Source organism: Lutra lutra, chromosome 12, assembly GCF_902655055.1.
Source record: "Lutra lutra chromosome 12, mLutLut1.2, whole genome shotgun sequence".
Taxonomy (NCBI): domain Eukaryota; kingdom Metazoa; phylum Chordata; class Mammalia; order Carnivora; family Mustelidae; genus Lutra; species Lutra lutra.
Window position 1 is genome coordinate 18,082,861 of NC_062289.1, and position 19,336 is coordinate 18,102,196.

The 19,336-nt window shown below is 41.8% G+C and overlaps 1 protein-coding gene across 2 annotated transcripts; it reads left to right on the forward strand.

Annotated features, from left to right (window-relative positions):
• Window positions 1-1,727: 1,727 nt before the first annotated feature.
• NARS1 (asparaginyl-tRNA synthetase 1) lies at window positions 1,728-18,226 on the forward strand. Of its 2 annotated transcripts, none has more exons than XM_047697749.1 (15): window positions 1,728-1,881; window positions 2,958-3,040; window positions 6,183-6,248; window positions 6,350-6,442; window positions 6,532-6,621; window positions 7,500-7,578; window positions 8,658-8,728; window positions 10,504-10,590; window positions 11,957-12,178; window positions 12,292-12,491; window positions 13,322-13,457; window positions 14,116-14,229; window positions 16,312-16,443; window positions 16,734-16,865; window positions 17,114-18,226. In XM_047697749.1, the coding sequence occupies exons 1-15, from the start codon at window positions 1,839-1,841 to the stop codon at window positions 17,243-17,245; spliced, it is 1,680 nt and encodes a 559-aa protein (XP_047553705.1). In that variant the 5' UTR covers window positions 1,728-1,838; the 3' UTR covers window positions 17,246-18,226. The 2 variants fall into 2 exon arrangements, with proteins under 2 accessions (XP_047553705.1, XP_047553706.1); XM_047697750.1 differs by having other exon boundaries at window positions 1,768-1,881; window positions 2,961-3,040.
• Window positions 18,227-19,336: the final 1,110 nt, after the last annotated feature.

Here is a 19,336-nt window from a genome sequence, read left to right on the forward strand (position 1 = left end):
AATGTCACCTCACTAATCAGATGACAAGAGGCACTGCAGTTTGGGAAGGCAGCTTTCTAAAATGGCCACATTGACCTCACCTCCTAATAGGCATGCACTGGTGTAAAACCCTTTCTTTGAGTGTAGGCTGGACCAGGTGACAGGATTCCAATAAAGCAGCATATGATGAAGGTTAGGGATGTCACTTCTAAGGATAGGTTACAAATGACTGTGGCTTCCGTCTTGTTTGCCTGCTCTGATGAAGCCTGCTGCCTGATGGCGAGGCCCCCGTGGCAAAGAATTGAGCCAGGCACTCAGCTGAGTGAGCGTGATAGAGGATACATCCCAGGTGAGACTTCAGAGTCTTAAAATATGATGCCTGCACCTGGATTGTCGCCTTTTGAGAGACCCAAATTCCTGGTCCACAGACAATGCGAGAAGCCAAATGTTGTTTGAAGTTTGGGGGTAATTTATTATACAGCAATAGGTAACTAATACAGCTTTCTCTCTCTCTCATCACTTGCTTTTGGAAATGTCAGCTGTCCCGTCATTAGAAGCACTATGGGGAGCCCATCCCGCAAAGAACCTAGGCCTTCTGCCAGCAGCTCCATGAGTGAGCCTGGTAGCGCGGATCCTCACCTAGCCAAGCATCAGAAGACTGCGACCCCGGCCAGCTTGATTCAGGAGACCTGGAGACCCAATCCCCAATGAAGCCACCCGGGGTTTCCTCACTTTCAGAAACTGTGAAGTAATGAATGTTCATTGTCTTAAGCTCCAAAGCTCTAATTTGCTTTGGGGTTTGCTTTGCAGCAACAGATAATGATTATATGTGTGGGCAAACACAAAAAGTTAGCGAAGAGGGAAAGGGGGAAGTCCATGAAACTGGATGACATACTCTTGAAGAAAAGTATTTGTTTCATATTCTCCAGAGTCTGAACTTATGTTTGGAATTATTTTTAGTTTCTCTCGTAATGCAAATAAGTTTTCCTTCCACTCAAAGACAAACTCTGGTATTTCACTCAACAAAGAATGATAATTTTAGCTACCCTTTATTTAGCATCTATTATGGCTGGGCAGTGAATTTACATCATCCTTCACAAACAGGGAAATTAGCTTAGGTTGGGAACTTCTTCCCAAAGCACAGTTAGTAAAAGGCTGAACCAGAATTCCAAGCGGGTTTGAAGCCCTAGTTTTTCTCACAACATTATTACAGCCTCCCTAATAGCGATCCTTATAACTTTAAATAAAAGTATCAATAATCCGAATCATAAATACAGAAGTACTACATGGTCATCCACTTAGGTTGCAAAATTAAATGGCCTTGATATTTCACAACAGGCAATGCACGTGAGATAGGACTACTCTCACACCAACACCCTCTCCCACCCCTCCTCGTGGCCGGTGCTCAATACACTTGATGATGACATTAATTCCACAAGCATTCCAACATTTGGGGCTAAGAAACGAAATTGGTCTAGTTTCCAAAAGGGCCCCAGCGCACCTACAGCTGGGGGAGAAACTGGACAATTCAGTAGAGAAAGTAGGAAGGTGGGGACCGAAGGCAGAGAAGACTGCTGCCCCTAGTGGTTCTAGGCGGCCAGGGAGTCCGGGGTAGCCGGGACCGGGAAAGCCCGAGCGCGCCGGGGCGGAGCGGCGGACCCGGAAGTTGCCTCTGCCCGGCTCAAAGATGGCTGCAGTAGCGACACCCGCCCACTTATCCTATCCTCCTGTAACCAATGGCGCCGCGACGCTCGGGTGACTCACTGGGGCGACCTATGCATGACGTTCTGATGCAACGTCCTAGTCGAGGAAGCCGCCGGTGCACGTTGGGGTGACAAGGCGGCAGAGTGTTGGAGACGATGTCCTTGGAGGTGACCGGGCCGACCGCCGGGATGGTACTAGGTGAGTGAAGCCCGGGGATCCCAGGCTGTGTAAGTGGAGCGGGAACCCTACATGGGCCAGGAACCGAGTTGCGGCAGATGGCCTCGCTTCGAGTGGGCGGTCCACTGATATTTGTACCGGAAAGATTGGAGCCGGGGGGCGGGGGGGATTGGGTGGGGGAGGGAGGAGCCTGGACCCCTGCTGGACCGCGACTCGCTGGGCGGGGCCGGTCCCCCCTCGAGGCCCCCTCGGGCACCCCTACCCTGTCCGGCGACTGGGATGGCGGCCACTTCTCGCCCTGCCCCCCTGCAAACAGTCTGGTGATTCAGCTGAGACTTAGTCACCGCGAGGCAATATAAGACGTCAGAGTACCCCCAAATATGTAAGCTCTTCGAAGTGATCGTCCGGAAGGGACTCTTGAATTCTAATTCGCTTTCACACAGCCTCGTTTATATTGAGATGTCCGGGGAGACCGTGTGGTGCAATAGAAAAAGGAAAAAAGGGACCAGGATTGATGCTGGTGTTCACACTTCATTAGTTGTAAGGTCTTGTGCAATTCGTTAAGCTCAGAGCTTCGTTTCCTTTAAAGATCAGAAGGAAGCGGTATTTATTTGACATCGGTGCACTCTCACTGGGATAGCTGATTGCTACGTGTTACTTCATTACGGCCTCAGTACAGCCCTTCAAGATGGGTATTGTATTTTCCCCCTCATTTCCTAGACAAATAAGCTCAGATGGGTTAAGTGAAATTCCCCGGAGTCATCCTGGCTTTTAAGGTACAACATCCAACATTCCAGTCTGGTCTGGCCAACTTCAAAGCCTTCCTCAAGGAGCTAGAAGCAGTATCACAAATTAAAATCATCAAAGTTCATTTTGAAAAGCCAGATTTGTAGCTAGTATGTTTTTATGGGATAGAGGTCACTGGTATAGAGGCGTGGGAAAGAATCTTGGTATAATTTCTTTTGGGCCGTGGTAATTTTTACTAATCAGATGCTTGTTCTGTTCACAAAGATAAAGAATGCATGAAGTCGTTACAGTATGAAATGACTAATAATTACTGGCCCAAATGAATAACTCATTCTCCTTTTGTAAAACAGCAGAGCTCTATGTCTCAGATCGAGAGGGAAATGATGCTACAGGTGATGGAACCAAGGAGAAACCTTTTAAAACGGGCTTAAAGGTAGTATTTCTTCTCATTCAGAAAATGACTACATTTATTAATGACTAGTGTCTGTTAATATCTGACTTGTCAATAACTGTATCTCAGGCACTAGATTTTGGAGAGAATTTTCAGAAAGGAGAAAATGAGGAATGTATACAGCTGTGTAGCTGTGAGAGTTGGGTGAATAAGTCTAAACTTGTATTTGAACATTTTTAACATGTGTCTTCTTTTTTTCCGTATCCTGCTGAGAGAATATGCTAAATTCACTTGAGGATTTTAGATCCTGAGAAGTAATAGTATATTAGTAAATTAGCATTCCAGACTCATGAGTTACTGAGTGTCTGCTCCGAGAGATGAGTCTGTTCTTAGTGTACGGATATCAGTTAAGTCTTTGAGTCTCAAGGCTCAGGATCACATCTGGATTCTAGTGGTAAATTCACCAAGAGGCCTCTTAGGAGTCCATTTAGAAGAAATCTGGGTAGGAGCACCTGGCTGGCTCACTTGGTTAAGTGTCTGCCTTCAGCTCAGGTCATGATCCCAGCGTCCTGGGATCCAGTCCCGTCCCCTCCCCTGTGTTTCAGGCTCTCTGCCCAGTGGGGAGCCTGCTTCTCCCTCTCCCTCTGCCTGCCACTTCCCAGCTTGTGCTTGCTCTCTCTCTCTCTCTCTCTCTCAATCTCCGTCAAATAAGTAAATAAAATCTTTTTAAAAAAAGAAGAAATCTGGGCATGAACTTAGTGAGACTTGGGGAAGCTGAGTCTTGCTTTTCAATTTTTGGAAGGAAATCTTTCTCTCATTTCCAGTTGTTGAGGTGATTCCTGTGGCTCCCCAAACATTTAGGAGAAGTTTGCAAAACGTCACTATTAGCAAAGTGTGCTGTTCTCATTTGGGGAATTACAGTTTGGCTTCTAAATCTTAATTTCGGTGATTAAAAAAAGGAGGGATCAATAGAGAGTTTCAGGTAGCAAATTCTTAGTGATTTACAAACATCTCTACCAAATGTAATTTTTTAAAAATAGATTGTATTTATTTATTTGAGAGAGAGAGAATGAGTGAGAGAGAGTGGGGGGGGAGGGGGTCATAGGGAGAAGCATATGGGGACTCAATCCAGGATCATGACCTGAGCCCAAGGCGGTCAGTCGTTTAGCCAACTGAGCCACCCAGGCACCTCTCAAGTGTAGTTATTAAAAGAACTCTCTTATATGTTTTTTTTTTTTTTTTTAAGATTTTACTTATTTATTTGACAGACAGAGATCACAAGTAGGCAGAGAGGTAGAGGGGAAGCAGGCTCCCTGCTGAGCAGAGAGCCCGATGTGAGGCTCTATCCCAGGACCCAGGGATCATGACCTGAGTGGAAGGCAGAGGCTTAACCCACTGAGCCACCCAGGCACCCCTCTCTTAGATGTTTTTTGTTTTTGTTTTTGTTTTTTTTTCTTAGATGTTTTTAAGAGATCCAGGTTCCCTCCTCTGTGGTGATCATTGAGTTGGGGTTAGTGTTAAAAGAAGATGAAAAGTATTTTCCAGGTCTGGAACTAGACCTTTTTTTTTTTAAGATTTTATTTACTTGTCAGAGAGAGAGGGAGAGAGCGAGCACAGGCAGACAGAATGGCAGGCAGAGGCAGAGGGAGAAGCAGGCTCCCCGCTGAGCAAGGAGCCCAATGCGGGACTCGATCCGAGGACGCTGGGATCATGACCTGAGCCGAAGGCAGCTGCTTAACCAACTGAGCCACCCAGGCGTCCCTGGAACTAGACCTTTTGTTTCCACAAGCTTCATTCAGATCATAGAACCAGAGAGATTAATTTATTACATTTCTTGGCTGACTTAATCAAGTAATACAAACTATAAAATATAGATGGCACAGCAACCCCTGACATGTCCTCATATTTATGAAAAGAGGTATTCTACATATAGGAATTTTTCAAATTAAATAAAGCTTAGCCTTTTATGTTCTTAACCGTTACTTTTGTTTCTGAAAGAGTTTCAGAAACAACTTCCCTGATTTCTTAATGAAGAAGAGCCATTTAGGTGTGATCTGCAGTTGATTTTTACTCTCAGTTGTCTCTCCTCTGGTGTTAGTATACTTCCTGCCGGTCCCTGCAGCCGCTGGAAATCCGCTGCTTCTAGTCTACTTGTACCGGGAAACTGTATACACTCAACCGTTGGACAACGCGGGGTTAGGGGCACTGACCCCTGCAGAGTCAAAAGTCTGCATACAGCTTTCAGCTTCCTTAAAACTGAAATACCGATAGCCTACAGTTGACCAGAAGCCCGTAACATACCAGTAACATAAACCAATAGCAGAAACAGTCAACACATATTCTAAATGTTATGTGTATTCTGTACTGTATTTTTACAAAGAAGTAAACTAGAAAACAGCACATGCTAAAAATCATAAGGAGAATAAAATGTATTTACAGCACTGTAATGTATCTGTGGGAAAAAATCTGCCTGTAAGTGGATCCACGCAGTTTAAAACCGTGTTCAGGGGGGCGCCTGGGTGGCTCAGTGGGTTAAAGCCGCTGCCTTCGGCTCAGGTCATGATCTCAGGGTCCTGGGATCGAGCCCCACATCGGGCTCTCTGCTCAGCAGGGAGCCTGCTTCCCTTCCTTTCTCTCTGCCTGCCTCTCTGCCTACTTGTGATCTGTCTGTCAAATAAATAAATAAAATCTTTAAAAAAAAAAAAAAAAAACCGTGTTCAGGGATCAACTGTATTGTGCAGCTGCATGTGCTAGAATTGTTTGTGAAAGGACTGGATGGCTTCTGCTTTAAGCAAAGTTTTCTTAGTATGTCCTACCAGTCATTCTTTCAGTGTTTGGGGTTTTGGCCCAGTCTTTTGGCCGTTGGGGTTTATGTTTTTTTCTTGGCTCTTTTTTTTTTTTAAGGTTTTATTTATTTATTTGTCAGAGATAGAGAGAGAGAGAAACAGAGCACAAGCAGAGGGAGTGGCAGGAAGATAGAGAAGCAGGCTCCCTGCTGAGCAAGGACCCAGGAATCATGACCTGAGCTGAAGGCAGACCCTTAACCGACTGAGCCACCCAGGCATCCCTCTTCTTGGCTCTTGATGGTGTTCTAGATGGTTGAAATTACCTCATAATTAGGATGTTATTTTGATGTCAGATATGGTACAATATTAAATTTTCTTTTTCTCCCTTCCCACTCAAGGCTCTGATGACAGTAGGAAAAGAACCGTTTCCGACCATTTACATAGATTCACAAAAAGAAAATGAGGTAGGATGAGCCAAAAACTCTACCGAATTATATTTTGTAAATTAAATTTTCATCATAACATAGAGATTCTGGAAAAAATAAATATCTCTTTTTCTCTCCAGAGGTGGGATGTTATTTCTAAATCACAGATGAAAAACATTAAAAAAATGTGGCATAGGGAACAAATGAAGAGTGAATCCCGGGAAAAGAAAGAGGTGAGCAATGATTTTGCCGCTGTGAATGTTTTTTAAGTTAGAATACTGGAAACCTTGTGTTAACAGACTGCTTTATTGTTAAAAATTAGGCAGAAGACAATTTGCGGAGAGAAAAGAACCTGGAAGAAGCAAAGAAGATTACCATTAAAAACGATCCAAATCTTCCCGAGCCAAAATGTGTGAGTGTGACACATACCGTCCCAAATATCGCCGTCACACCCTGTCAGACTGTCGGTTCTGTGTCCGAGCGCCGGGCCGGCTGGTGTGCTCCTTGACACTGTTCGCCCTTCCTTTCCTTTTAGAAGGGATAGAGAGAAAATAACATTTTAAAGTTATGAACCTGGTCCTTTGGGGCTTCACTTTATCATAAAGTTTAGTAATTACGTGTTGAACGATTCCTGTCCCACCTAAAAGCCAGCTAAGTGTCACCCTCCCTACGTGTCCATTTCCTCACTGTAAAATGAGGAGGTCAAAATCCATGATTTTCATGGATTTTTAAATAGATAAAATGTTCTGTGATCTTGTGACTTGGATTCCTCTGCATTTTTTCTTAGAACAGATGTTGGGCTGTGAGTGGCCATGCTTAGATTTCAGATAGTTCTTACTGCTCATGGGTGGTTGTCTTTTTCCTATGTCCTTAGTGATGAAGGTGTCTTGGCTACTTTCACCCTCCCCTTCCTGTACTCCTCTGTCCTTCCTCCTCCAAACCAATAGCTTGCCTTGGCTAGCTTCTGCCTTGTGTGTCGGGAGGAACTGTGAGGGCAGGAGGGGCTTCACGCAGACTTGTTGCTCTTATGAATTCATTTATTCACTGATTTTATATAGCGGTATCTGAAATTCCAGATGGTTCTCAGTGTCAGTTTTGCACTAAGAGAAAGATGTGGATTTTTTTTTTTTTAACCACTCCAATATGGTGAACGTTTATTGTAGAATGACTGTCATTTTGCATCATTTGTGAATTTGTAACACTTTACTGCCGTCCATCTAGCATCAGTGGAGAAGCTGATACGTAATAAATAACATGATCGGTCGAACATTATTGACTTCAATTTCGCAGGTGAAGATTCATGCCCTAGGAGGATACAAAGGCCAAAGAGTAAAGGTGTTTGGCTGGGTCCACAGGCTGCGTAGGCAAGGTAAATGGTGGAGCTTTTCTTTCGTTTCTCTTTAATTTTAAACATCCCTGGTCTAGATGAAGAGGAACATAAAAACATTTGCTTAGGTGGGGGATATTTCTAGTTTGGGGTGCTAGTTTATAAAAGAAGATAGTGAATTACATCCTAAATTTGTTATTACAAGTTTAAAAATTATTTAAGTGCTATTTAACTGGAAGTAATCACAGAGATCAGGAATATCCAGTAAATATTTGTGTAGCTGAATTTAATTATTTAATGAAAGGGATGTGTTACAGGAAGGGCAGAGCCAACTCTGAAATTCATTCCTGGCAGTAGTGTTGGCTTTTATAATTAGTGTATTTGCATTCTACTTTTCTCAGTCCTGACTTTTTGCTTGCTCTATTATTTTATTACATGTATTTTATTATAAGTAGTTACACATGCTTCATAAAAAGAGATGGGGCATAAATGAAAAGGGATTCTGGGCAGCAGCAATATGTGTATATATATATATATATATATATATATATATATTTTTTTTTTTTTTTTTTTTTTTAAGATTTTATTTATTTACTTAACAGAGAGAGCATGTGCACACAAGCAGCGGGAACAGCAGGCAGAGGCAGAGGGAGAAGTAGGCATCCTGCCAAGCAAGGAGCCTGATGCGGGGCTCAATCCCAGGACCCTGGGATCGTGACCTGAGCTGAAGGCAGCTGCTTAACTGACTGAGCCGCCCAGGCGTCCCTGGGCAGCAATATTTATCTGCCTCCCGTTGAGTGCACGGCCCTATGCTAGGCCTTGCAGGGGATTCAGTGGTGAGGGAGACACAATCCCTCGTGTCAAGTCTGACAGTCTTGCTTTCCCATGATCACGTGGGTCATGAGGCTCACATAGGATGTGGATACGGGAAGAAGGTGGAACGCTGTGCAGACACTGAGTAGTGACGTCTCCAGCGGCCACTTGAGAGAAAGGGGGCCACACGGGAGGTCTGAACTCATAACAGTTTAACCGTGGAGTTACCTATTATAAGATTAAATTATGAGAAAGTACTTTTAAGTGCCTTGAGAGCGGTCAGGACTCATTTTTCTTTCTCATTTTAGGAAAGAATTTAATGTTTCTGGTGTTGCGGGACGGCACAGGCTATCTTCAGTGTGTCTTGTCAGATGATCTGGTAAATATTTTTTCTTATTTCTCACTGAAAATCTGGTTTTGTTTTTGTTTTTGTTTTTCAGTAAGTTCCTTTATTGTTAGTTTTGGGAATTTTAGGATCTGTATATATTTTTTAAACTGTTAGAGAAAATTTCTGGCACACATTGAGCAACATGGGTTTGAACTGCATGGGTCTGCTGGGGCCTGGATTTTTTTGTTTTTTTTTTTTTTTACACTATGAGTGAATTTTCTCTTCTTTATGACTTTCTTTTCTCAAACTTATTATAAGAATGCAGTATGATACACCTGACACATAAAATATATGTATGTTGACTTTATGTTGTCAGTAAGGCTTCTGGTCAACAATAGGCCATTAGTTAAATTGTGGGAGAATCAAGTTGTATGTGGATTTTAGACTGCTCAGGGGGTCAGCACCCCTAATCCCCAAATTGTTCGAAGTCACCTGTATAAAGAAACTTCATGTGCTCATTACCTGGCTTTAGTAAGGTTTTAGTCATAGACTGGGTGGCATATAAACGAAGGAATTAGTCTCACAGTCCTGCAGGCTGGATGTCGAGCTCAGCGTGTCAACATGGTCATGTTCTGGGGAGGGCCCTCTTCCAGGCCGCACACTGCCAGCTTCCTGGCGCATCCTAGCGTGGTGGAGAGCAGAAGGGGGAGCAAACCCTCATCTCACCCTATTCACCTGTCCAAGGGCCCACTTCCTCATACCGGCACACAGGGGCCTAGAATTTCAACATAGGAATTTTGGAGGGACAAAAACACTAAGTCCCTAACAAGTAATGACTAATAAATGGCCAATTCTGGTTTACTGCTCACCCCTCTGACCCCCCTAGACATCGTATCATTTTATGTAAATACACTTGCATACGCATCTCCAAGAAAAAGTATTTGTGCTATAACCACGCTAATATTAATTACACCCTCCCCAAACAGGCAACTCCTAAACATCAGTCAGATTCTCCCAGTTGATTCATTATGTCTTTCTACAGTTGTTTGGTTTGAATGAGAACTCAGACGAGATCTCTGTACTGCACTGAGCTGATGTGGCTCTGAAACTCTTTCAATCTGTAACCATTCGTCCTTTCTATTGTCTTTTCTACCACATTTGTTTAAAACAACCTGTTTCGTTGTCCAGTGGCTCTCCTCCACTCCGAGTCTGGTTGGTTGCCTCCTCAGGGGTCATTTAACATGTTCCTCTCCTCTGTAGTTCTTACAAGCTTATCAAATTCAGGTTTGGGGGATTTTTCATTTTGTTTGACTTAGTTTGATATCTTTTTTGGCACAACTACTTCATGGGCAAGGCTGTGCGCTTCTCATTGTCTCACATCAAAGACACATAATGTCCTCTTGCCTTTTTTATGATTTTATGATAGTGGGTTGAAGTGTTGGTAGCCTGATCCCTCCCTCGTAAAGCTACCTGTCACTTCTGTCCTAGCGGTTTTAGCAAGTGTTGATCATAGCCCAGGTGGATGGTTTATTATCCCAGCAGTCTGAATTTTAAAGAAAATAAAATGAGCTGTTCAGATGTTTTTAAGGGATGTGCGCTACTGTCATTTATGCATATGTATATATGTAAAATATCTGTTTACATACATATTTCTCCCACAAAAATAGCTATTCTTGGTTAATACTAAAAAAAAATCGATGGCCATCTTCTTTTACTAGTTTTAGACAGGTAACTTATTTGAGTAATCTGCTTAGCTTTCTGTACATCAGAACATACATCTTAATGTAAATGTGGGTAGTAAATACCGACTTTTATCTTTTTTATAGTGTCAGTGTTACAATGGGGTCATCTTGGCCACGGAGAGTAGTGTTGCAGTGTATGGAATGCTAAATCTGACCCCAAAGGGCAAGCAGGTGAGTAGGTTGATTTCCTCAGTGGGTGAGTAAGTGTGTCTTTGTTCTCCAGTGTTCTTATTTGTACTTTAGGGATTTGGCGAATAAATACACAGATGCGATATACTTGATAAATTTAGGATGCCTTTTCCTCTTCCAGGGAAATATGTCTACCGTACAACTCATATGATATAACATAAGGGATTTCCAACTTTATAGAATTCATAAATAACCCTCATTGGCTGTAGTACAGTCACTTTGCTGTGGATGCATGAATAACTTTTCAGCCAGTTGGAAATAAAAATAATCTACCCATGGGGCGCCTGGGTGGCTCAGTGAGTTAAAGCCTTTGCCTTTGGCTCAGGTCATGGTCCCAGGGTCCTGGGATTGAGCCCCACATCGGGCTCTCTGCTCAGCGGGGAGCCTGCTTCCTCCTCTCTCTCTGCCTACTTGTGATCTCTGTGAAATAAATAAATAAAATCTTAAAAAAAAAACTACCCAAAAACTTCAGGAAAGAGCAGTAATCTAAATCTGAAACTTCCTGAATAGAATTTGAAAGTTTCTTTTAGAGAAAGTTAAATATAATTCTGATATTCAGAGAGTTGTTTCTTCTCCAGCCAACAGGCACGTAACGGTAACTTGTTGGTAATTACTTTTCAAATAATTACTGTGGTTTTATTTGTTGGCTGGGAAAGAAAACAAACAAATGTGACCTATTAACCACCAGAGGGAGCCCCTAGAGTACTCCTTAATAGACTAGAAATATCGATATCAGAGGGTCTCCCAGAGTTCATGTAAAAGAACCTACATTAAGCATGAATATCTGATTCAAGTTCACTGAAGTAATGTGATTTGCAGAACAGAGTTGTTATGACATGTTACTTGCTCTCCAGGGTTTGGCATGAAGATAATTGTATATTCCGTGATGTGTGGCTTCTAAAATAAATTGCTTTTAATGGGATTACTAGGGAGAATTTAAATTTCTATCGTATATCCATTCCAAAGAGAAACAGCTTTCAGTAAAACCTTTGCATTTAAGGAGTGTTTCAGTGTCGATAAAATGATATTTTAACTTAACGGGGAAGGGTTAGGAAGATACATCAAATGATAACAGCGGTTAGTAGTTACTCCAAGTTGCAAGATTATCATTTATTTTCTAGTTTTTGCTTTTCTGTTTAAAAATCATGTGTGGATTTACTCTGAAAGGAATATTAAATATCAAAATAAAATCAGATTATTAGGTCTTTGTCTAGAAGGGCAGGCTGATAATAATGATGTCTAAAAATATCTTTCCAACAATTTTGACGTAAATTAAAATCTCCAATAATGTTAGTTTTTTGTTTCCTTCTCTCTCGTTTTTCCCTGCCCCCCCCTTTCTAAAATGGAGGCCCCCGGTGGCCATGAGCTGAGCTGTGACTTCTGGGAACTGATTGGGCTGGCCCCTGCTGGAGGAGCTGATAACTTGATTAACGAGGAGTCTGACGTGGACGTCCAGCTCAACAACCGACACATGATGATCCGGGGAGAAAACATGTCCAAGATCCTGAAAGCACGTTCCGTGGTCACCCGGTGCTTTCGAGATCACTTCTTTGATAGGGGGTACTATGAAGTAAGTGTGTGTTCATCATCTTTTGCAAACAAACAATACCTTTGGCCGTTTTAAAACTTGAATAGTGGCACTCACAATCGGCCTCTACTTACTCCCCCTTTTCATTTGAACAGGTTACTCCTCCAACGTTAGTGCAAACCCAAGTGGAAGGAGGTGCCACGCTCTTCAAGCTTGACTATTTTGGGGAAGAGGCATTTTTGACTCAGTCCTCTCAGTTGTACCTGGAGACCTGCATTCCAGCTCTGGGAGATGTGTTTTGTATCGCACAGTCATACAGGGCAGAACAGTCTAGAACACGAAGGCACCTGGCTGAGTACGGAATTGTCTTTTTATTTTTGTTTAAAAAATTACTTTTAAGAATATACGTTTAGGGGGCGCCTGGGTGGCTCAGTGGGTTAAGCCGCTGCCTTTGGCTCAGGTCATGATCCCAGGTCCTGGGTTCGAGCCCCACATCGGGCTTTCTGCTTAGCAGGGAGCCTGCTTCCTCCTCTCTCTCTGCCTGCCTCTCTGCTTACTTGTGATTTCTCTCTGTCAAATAAATAAATAAAATCTTAAAAAAAAAAAAAGAATATACGTTTAGTGTAGCAGTCTTTATGTAGGCAGTGTGAAAAAATTGGATATTTTAAGAGTGTGTGGAAGGCAATTCCACAAATTAATGGAAGCCATGTACGAAGTTTTGCCTCCTGGGCCATAGCTAGCGATGTTCTCTTTCACTTTTCTTTGATCCTTTATATGTTAAGAATAAACAAGAAATCACTCTTTTTAAGGGAGGAAAGGTAGGGACTCTAAAACTAACCTGTGGGCCACCTGGGTGGCTCAGTCGTTGGGCGTCTGCCTTCGGCTCAGGTCATGATCCCAGGGTCCAGGGATCAAGCCCCGCATCAGGCTCAGTGGGAGGCCTGCTTCTCCCTCTCCCACTCCCTCTGCTTGTGTTCCCTCTCTTGCTATCTCTGTCTGACAAATACATAAAATCTTTAAAAAAACAAACAAACAAACTGAAATAAAGCTAATATGCTGAGTGGGGAGTTGGTTAATGGTGCTGGAATTTTACATTTCTGTGCAGTTTTGCGATGTTAAAATCCTTACTTAAGAGAAACTTCGCAGAAAAGTAGAGTGGCTGCCAGCTCGTGTCTTGTTCTTTAGATATACTCACGTGGAAGCAGAGTGTCCCTTCCTGACCTTTGATGAGCTCCTAAACCGATTGGAGGACTTGGTTTGTGACGTGGTAGATAGAGTCTTGAAATCACCTGCAGCGAGCATAGTGCGTGACCTCAACCCGGTAGGTGTGCTGTTTATGGACATGCAAAGTCATGATTTGGTGGGGGAAGGGGGGAGATAATGTCTTCACCTTCGGTTTTTATAGATTTAATGGCGTGGCGGGCTTTGCTCTAAGTGCATATCTATACACATATTCTTATTTTTTATTTTTTGAGGTAAAATTGATAGCATTATGTTAGTTTCAGGTGTACAGCATCATGATTTGATAGTTGCATGTATTATGAAATGATTATCATAAGTTTAGATAATATCTCTTACCAGACATTGGTACAGTTTGTTCTTTTTTATGCTGCAGCCTTCTAAGATCTACTCTCTTAGCAAATTTCACATTTATAAATAGAGTATTGTTAGCTGTAGTCCCCTTGCTGCACATTATATCCTCAGAACTATTTTATAACTCAAAGTTTGTACCTTTTGACCACCTTCACTCATTTCTGTACCTGTATTTTTAAGAGTAAAATTTGATACTAGTTATTGCCAATAATTTTATAATATTTTACATAGGAGGAGGGCACGTATATTTTCCATTTTTAGGACTGTCCTCATTGTTTTCTTGTCTGAAATAACATTTTACACTAACAACGGATAGTTTTCCCTAAAATGGAAATTTTACTGTTCCGGTTTCTTTATATACACTCTGTTTTTTCTTGCTATTGTAGAACTTCAAGCCTCCCAAACGGCCTTTTAAGCGGATGAACTATTCAGATGCTATTGTGTGGCTGAAGGAACACAACATAAAGAAAGAAGATGGAACTTTCTATGAATTTGGAGAGGTATGCGTCGCCTAAGTGTATTGCTGCTGAGGTGAACGAACCAGGAATGCAGGAGGCAGCCGCTTGTCAAAAAAATGGCGACAACAGACCCTCCTTGGGGCTGTCTGAGGATTCACTGAGTCCACAGATGTAGAGTCGGCTTTAGTCCGCTTCTGTGGCGGTCAGTAAATATTAGTGCCGTGGTAGCCTTCGCAGCTCATCTTTTGCCTTTTTCCTCTTCTTCCGTGGTCAGTCCATGCTCCTAACTTTACTCTAGGGGTAGCTCTCTAGGCTGGCACGATGCCTCAGACATTTCATGCAAAATTTCAGGCTTTAAAATTTCATGCAAAATGTTGATATGCGTGTATTCGTTTTATTTGTTTGGAGAAAGTATCCGCCTCTTTCAAAAAGGAAGCCTCCCGCAAAGGAGTGTATTGAAGCCCCTCCATGTGGAGAAGAGTCAAAGAAGAAAATAGCTGTTGGTTAAAATGCAAAACCCAAGAGAGAAGGCCTGGCTGGGGAAGGTGGTCTGGCGTCCCAGATACACTGAGCGGACATACTAGAGGTGTAGACTGTGAAGCCCTCTTCTCAGTGCATTTAACCATTTCTCACATAGTATTTGCAAGTCTACTTTACAGATAAAAGAGGAGCAGCTACTGCTTAGAGCTTTAATTTTTAGAAGGAATTTACAGAGAGAACAAATAGGACTCTTGGCCTATATAAATTATTCTTACCATTTCATGAATTCATTGGTGGTATAGAGTAACAAAGTTTTGTATTAAAAATTTAAGAAGTGTTATTACCTAAAACTTAGCAAAGTAGTGTGATGGAGTGAAAAGAGCCCCATCTTTGGAGGAAAACTCCCCCCCCCCCACCCAGGTGGCTTAGCTCCTACCTGTGTCCTTACTGCTGTGTGTCGGAAGGCCAGTGACCCCACCCTCTTTCCTCAGAGATCACAGCTGCTTTGCAAAGTTGTGAGGACTCAAAGCTAAATTCCTGGCAGGGTCCATGGTTCAGAAAGCCCTTGATGCTTGTCAGCATTTATCGTATTCTGATGTCATCCCATGCACATGGGGTCACCAGAGTAGATGAATGTTCCATGTCCTACATCCAGTAGATGAATGGAAGGTGAATCTTCCAACTTTTTGGAAACTGAAGTAAGATTGTTTCCCCCCAGTTAAATCCTACTGTGGTATATAGAGCAGATAAAAGCTGAGAGACCAGAACCATCCCACTCATCTCCAATGGGTCTCTGGGGCCTGGGGCCTCATGACAGCTGTGCCAGCAGATTGCCGAGCCCCATTTTGGTTCTTAAAGCAAACAAATCAATGAGTCTTGTCGAGTTCTCTCAATCGGTTTGTACTGGGACGAGAGTTTTCAGTATTACCTTGAGTTTATATGTGGGTTACTGAAGGATGTTTTGAGACAGGAGCAGATTAACTTGGTTCATCATTATTTGACATTTCTTGGCTAAGTGTTCCAGGTGTAGTTACACTTGGAAATTTCACACTGGTTATTTGTCTTAGGGCTCTGTCTTACCACCATTGAAGCCATATAGATGTACTCTAACAGGCAAGAAGTCCAGATAACAAGAAAGTTTAAGGATTGGTGTTATTAATAACACAGGATGTGCATAGACCAATGATGTTTAGGAGCATTCACTGATTGTCTTATACCTCACGGGACTAAGTGGACCACATTTGCTTCAGAGCTGGTAAAACTGGCCACTGAAAAAAATAACTACGCAGTATCTAGTCTCAGTGCTAATGGCTTCAAGTGTTTTTTTTTTTTTTTTTTTTTTTTAATTTTTTATTTTTGGGGGTTTGTTGGGTGGGTTTCCATTCCTCAAGAAGATGGCGCTTGAGATCTGCTGTAAAGGGGAGCAGGTCTTCTTGCAGTTGGTTTAATAACTGTGTGCGAGTTGTTAAAATATCTTTATTGTTTTTGAAAGAAAGTGTTGCTTCCACTGTGTTTGGGTTGTGGATGGGTGTGTAGTCTCTGCTACGTTACATTAATAACATGAAGGGCTGCTATGGGTGAGAGCTGCTTCTGTCTTGTTGCCTTTTGAGTTGTAAATGTTAATGAAGTCTTGTTTAACCTCAGGATATCCCAGAAGCTCCTGAGAGACTGATGACGGACACCATTAATGAGCCCATCTTGCTGTGTCGATTTCCTGTAGAGATCAAGTCCTTCTATATGCAGCGATGTCCTGAGGATTCCCGCCTTACAGAATCTGTCAGTCTATGATTCAAATAGTATTAGTAATTTTGCTTTCTAAGGGGGTGGGGACTGCCACTGGAATAAGATAGAGCTCATGGCAAATATTTCATTATACATCTAGCATGGCAGTATTTAAAGAAGTGGCTTTTGTCCGCTGATTGGGCTTAACATATCTTGTTAAATTATAGGCTTTGAATATTTGAGTATTACATGACCATAGTACTCCTTTAGCTATGAGTTTAATTGTGATTTTCTTTGAAACTATAGCCTGGTAGTAACTGCATTTTATTTACTTGTTTTTAAAGGTTGACGTGTTGATGCCCAACGTCGGTGAGATTGTGGGAGGCTCAATGCGTATCTGGGATGGTGAGGAAATACTGGCAGGTTATAAAAGGGAAGGAATTGACCCCACCCCCTATTACTGGTACACAGACCAGGTAAGCAGTTTGGTGCTTTGTTTTTAACATTCTTTAAATGGTTTTCATTTTAATAGTTCTGTATCAATTGGAATTCTTAAAAGGAGAGAATTCCGTGTGGTACTTTGATGTGGGAACGAGTTTCATGGTTGTAATGTGGCATGTGACTAGTTTTGTCTTTGTCTAATACGTTGACTTAATTTGAAAAACAACCCAGCTGCTGGCCTTGCTCAATGCAGTCCTTCTTTTCTTTTTCTTTTTTTAAACAGAGAAAATACGGCACGTGTCCTCATGGAGGGTATGGCTTGGGCTTAGAGCGATTCCTGACCTGGATTCTGAATAGGTATCACATCCGAGACGTATGCTTGTACCCACGGTTTGTGCAGCGTTGCAAGCCATAACTGGTTCTTCCAGAAGCATTAAGGAAAGAATACAGTTTATGAAAGGAACAGACTGCCTCTTTAAAAAAAACAAAAACAAAAAGCCAGAATCTTCCCTTTTTTATTCCATTGGTGTATGGCCATTTTTTTTTTTTCTCCCACGAAAAGCAATCCAAATCATGTGAATATCAAGTGAAATCAGTGCTGGCATTTTAAGGAACACCATCCATCCATCACAAAGTTTGGGGGAACTATGTGGCATGTAACACTATGGTCAGAAGTCCAGTTCAGCATTTTATCCAATTATAGGTTGTAATTTTTGCATCGTCTCTATCACATATATCATTAAGCAGATTTTAATTATGATCTAAGACATTCCAGTAACTTAATCTTTCCGCCTGTTAAGTGTAACTGGAATCCTTTAATTTATATCATTTTATTGTACAGGCAAGTTATCACAAACATCTTGAGGGAAAATTGACAATGTGGTGTAAAAAATCTGCTAGATTAGTGAAATTCATTGGTAGATACTGGAATCAAACAAAGACAGTTTTGCATTGGTTATTAATCTTTTCTAATCCTATAGCTGCTTATAATTCTAAAGCATACAAATTGATGTGGAGAAATTAAAAAAAAATGGGAATTTTGCGTTAAACAATTTGAAATAAGAGCAAATTCTTTTTGTTGTTGTTGTTGTTCTTTGCATTAGTTTAAGCTAAAGAGGCAGAGTGATCTTCTCTCTTTCCTGGTAGTTTCTAAGTAATTAAGAATAAGTAAGTTCCAAAAGAATTTGCAGCTGGAATCTTAATGACAACTGTATGTGGCCGTTTGACTCTTCCCACACTGTGACTTTAGATCTAATCTGCTACCTTATTAACTCCCAGCAGGCTTATTGAATGGCTTCATTTCAGATTTGGTTAATTTCTCTCCCAAAATGCATGTCATGTATTCTCAGTAGGCTGTATTCCCAGCAATCAATAAATGGACACACATTAAAAACTATTTGCTGGCTTTAATTTTTCTAAAGCTGAACGCCTCAGTCTTACATTGGTTCATGTGTTTTGCATCTTTAAAAATTTTTTTTATTTTTCATGATGTATATATGTGAAATTAGATATTACTAAATTTAGTAGGTACTACTAAAAACACATGGTAATGAAAAGGAACAATTTTTTCACATTAGGTGTAGGTTCTAGTCATGTTTTATAATCTTCTTTATTTTTCAACACATTAGATTATATCCTGTTTTTCAATTAAGTGAAATGACAGATGGAAATGAGGCATTTATAGTATATTTGGCCTGTATCTTTAAAATAAAAAATACTTGCAAGAATGAATGAGCTCTAATTGGATTCATCTAGGCAGTTCAGAATTTAAGGAAGAGGTTAGACCCAGTTAACCTAAATTTTAATTGTGCAAATGAATCGAGAGTTTTAAATACTGAGGGAAAGCTGTGGAATTAGGTGGGGATAAGATTGTCAAGGTTGTGGCGACATGATGCCAAGAATCTGAGCATAGCGAACAGCAAACTCCATACGTGAGGATTTTCTTCCCTTGACTGTGTCATTGTCGCTGCAATCTGGTGTCCCATGGACCCGCCGTGTGTCCAGCCACAGACACCCCAGTTCTGAGTTCTGCTCCTATGGGACTCTCCTCTCACAGCTCTTTCCTGATGTGGCTCTTCAAGTTGATTCTTACATCAAAACCCTCTTCGCTTTGACAGCAGACCTGCTGGAGGTTTTGGAGACACGTGGGAGCTGACACTCCAGCAAACTGAAGGGCTTCAGTATTAACTTTCCCTCTTTCTGCGTGTCCTGCAGCCCATCTAGCCAGCCTGCTTTTCCCTTGTGGCTCAGTCCCCCTCCCCACTCTGCATCTACACGTCTCTAGCATTTCCCAGTAATTTTTTCTTTATGTAGCAGTTCAACTCTATCAGAAGCAACCTCCTACACACTGGAGTCACTTGTAGACCCGAAAAACCCTGGTATCTGGGCCTTATCCCAGACAAATGGAGTCCAAATTTCAGGGATGGGTCCATGATGGTTTTTAGAAGCTCCCCAGGCAAGGCTTTTCCAGGACTAGGTTGACCATCACTAAGTACCTCCCCGCTAC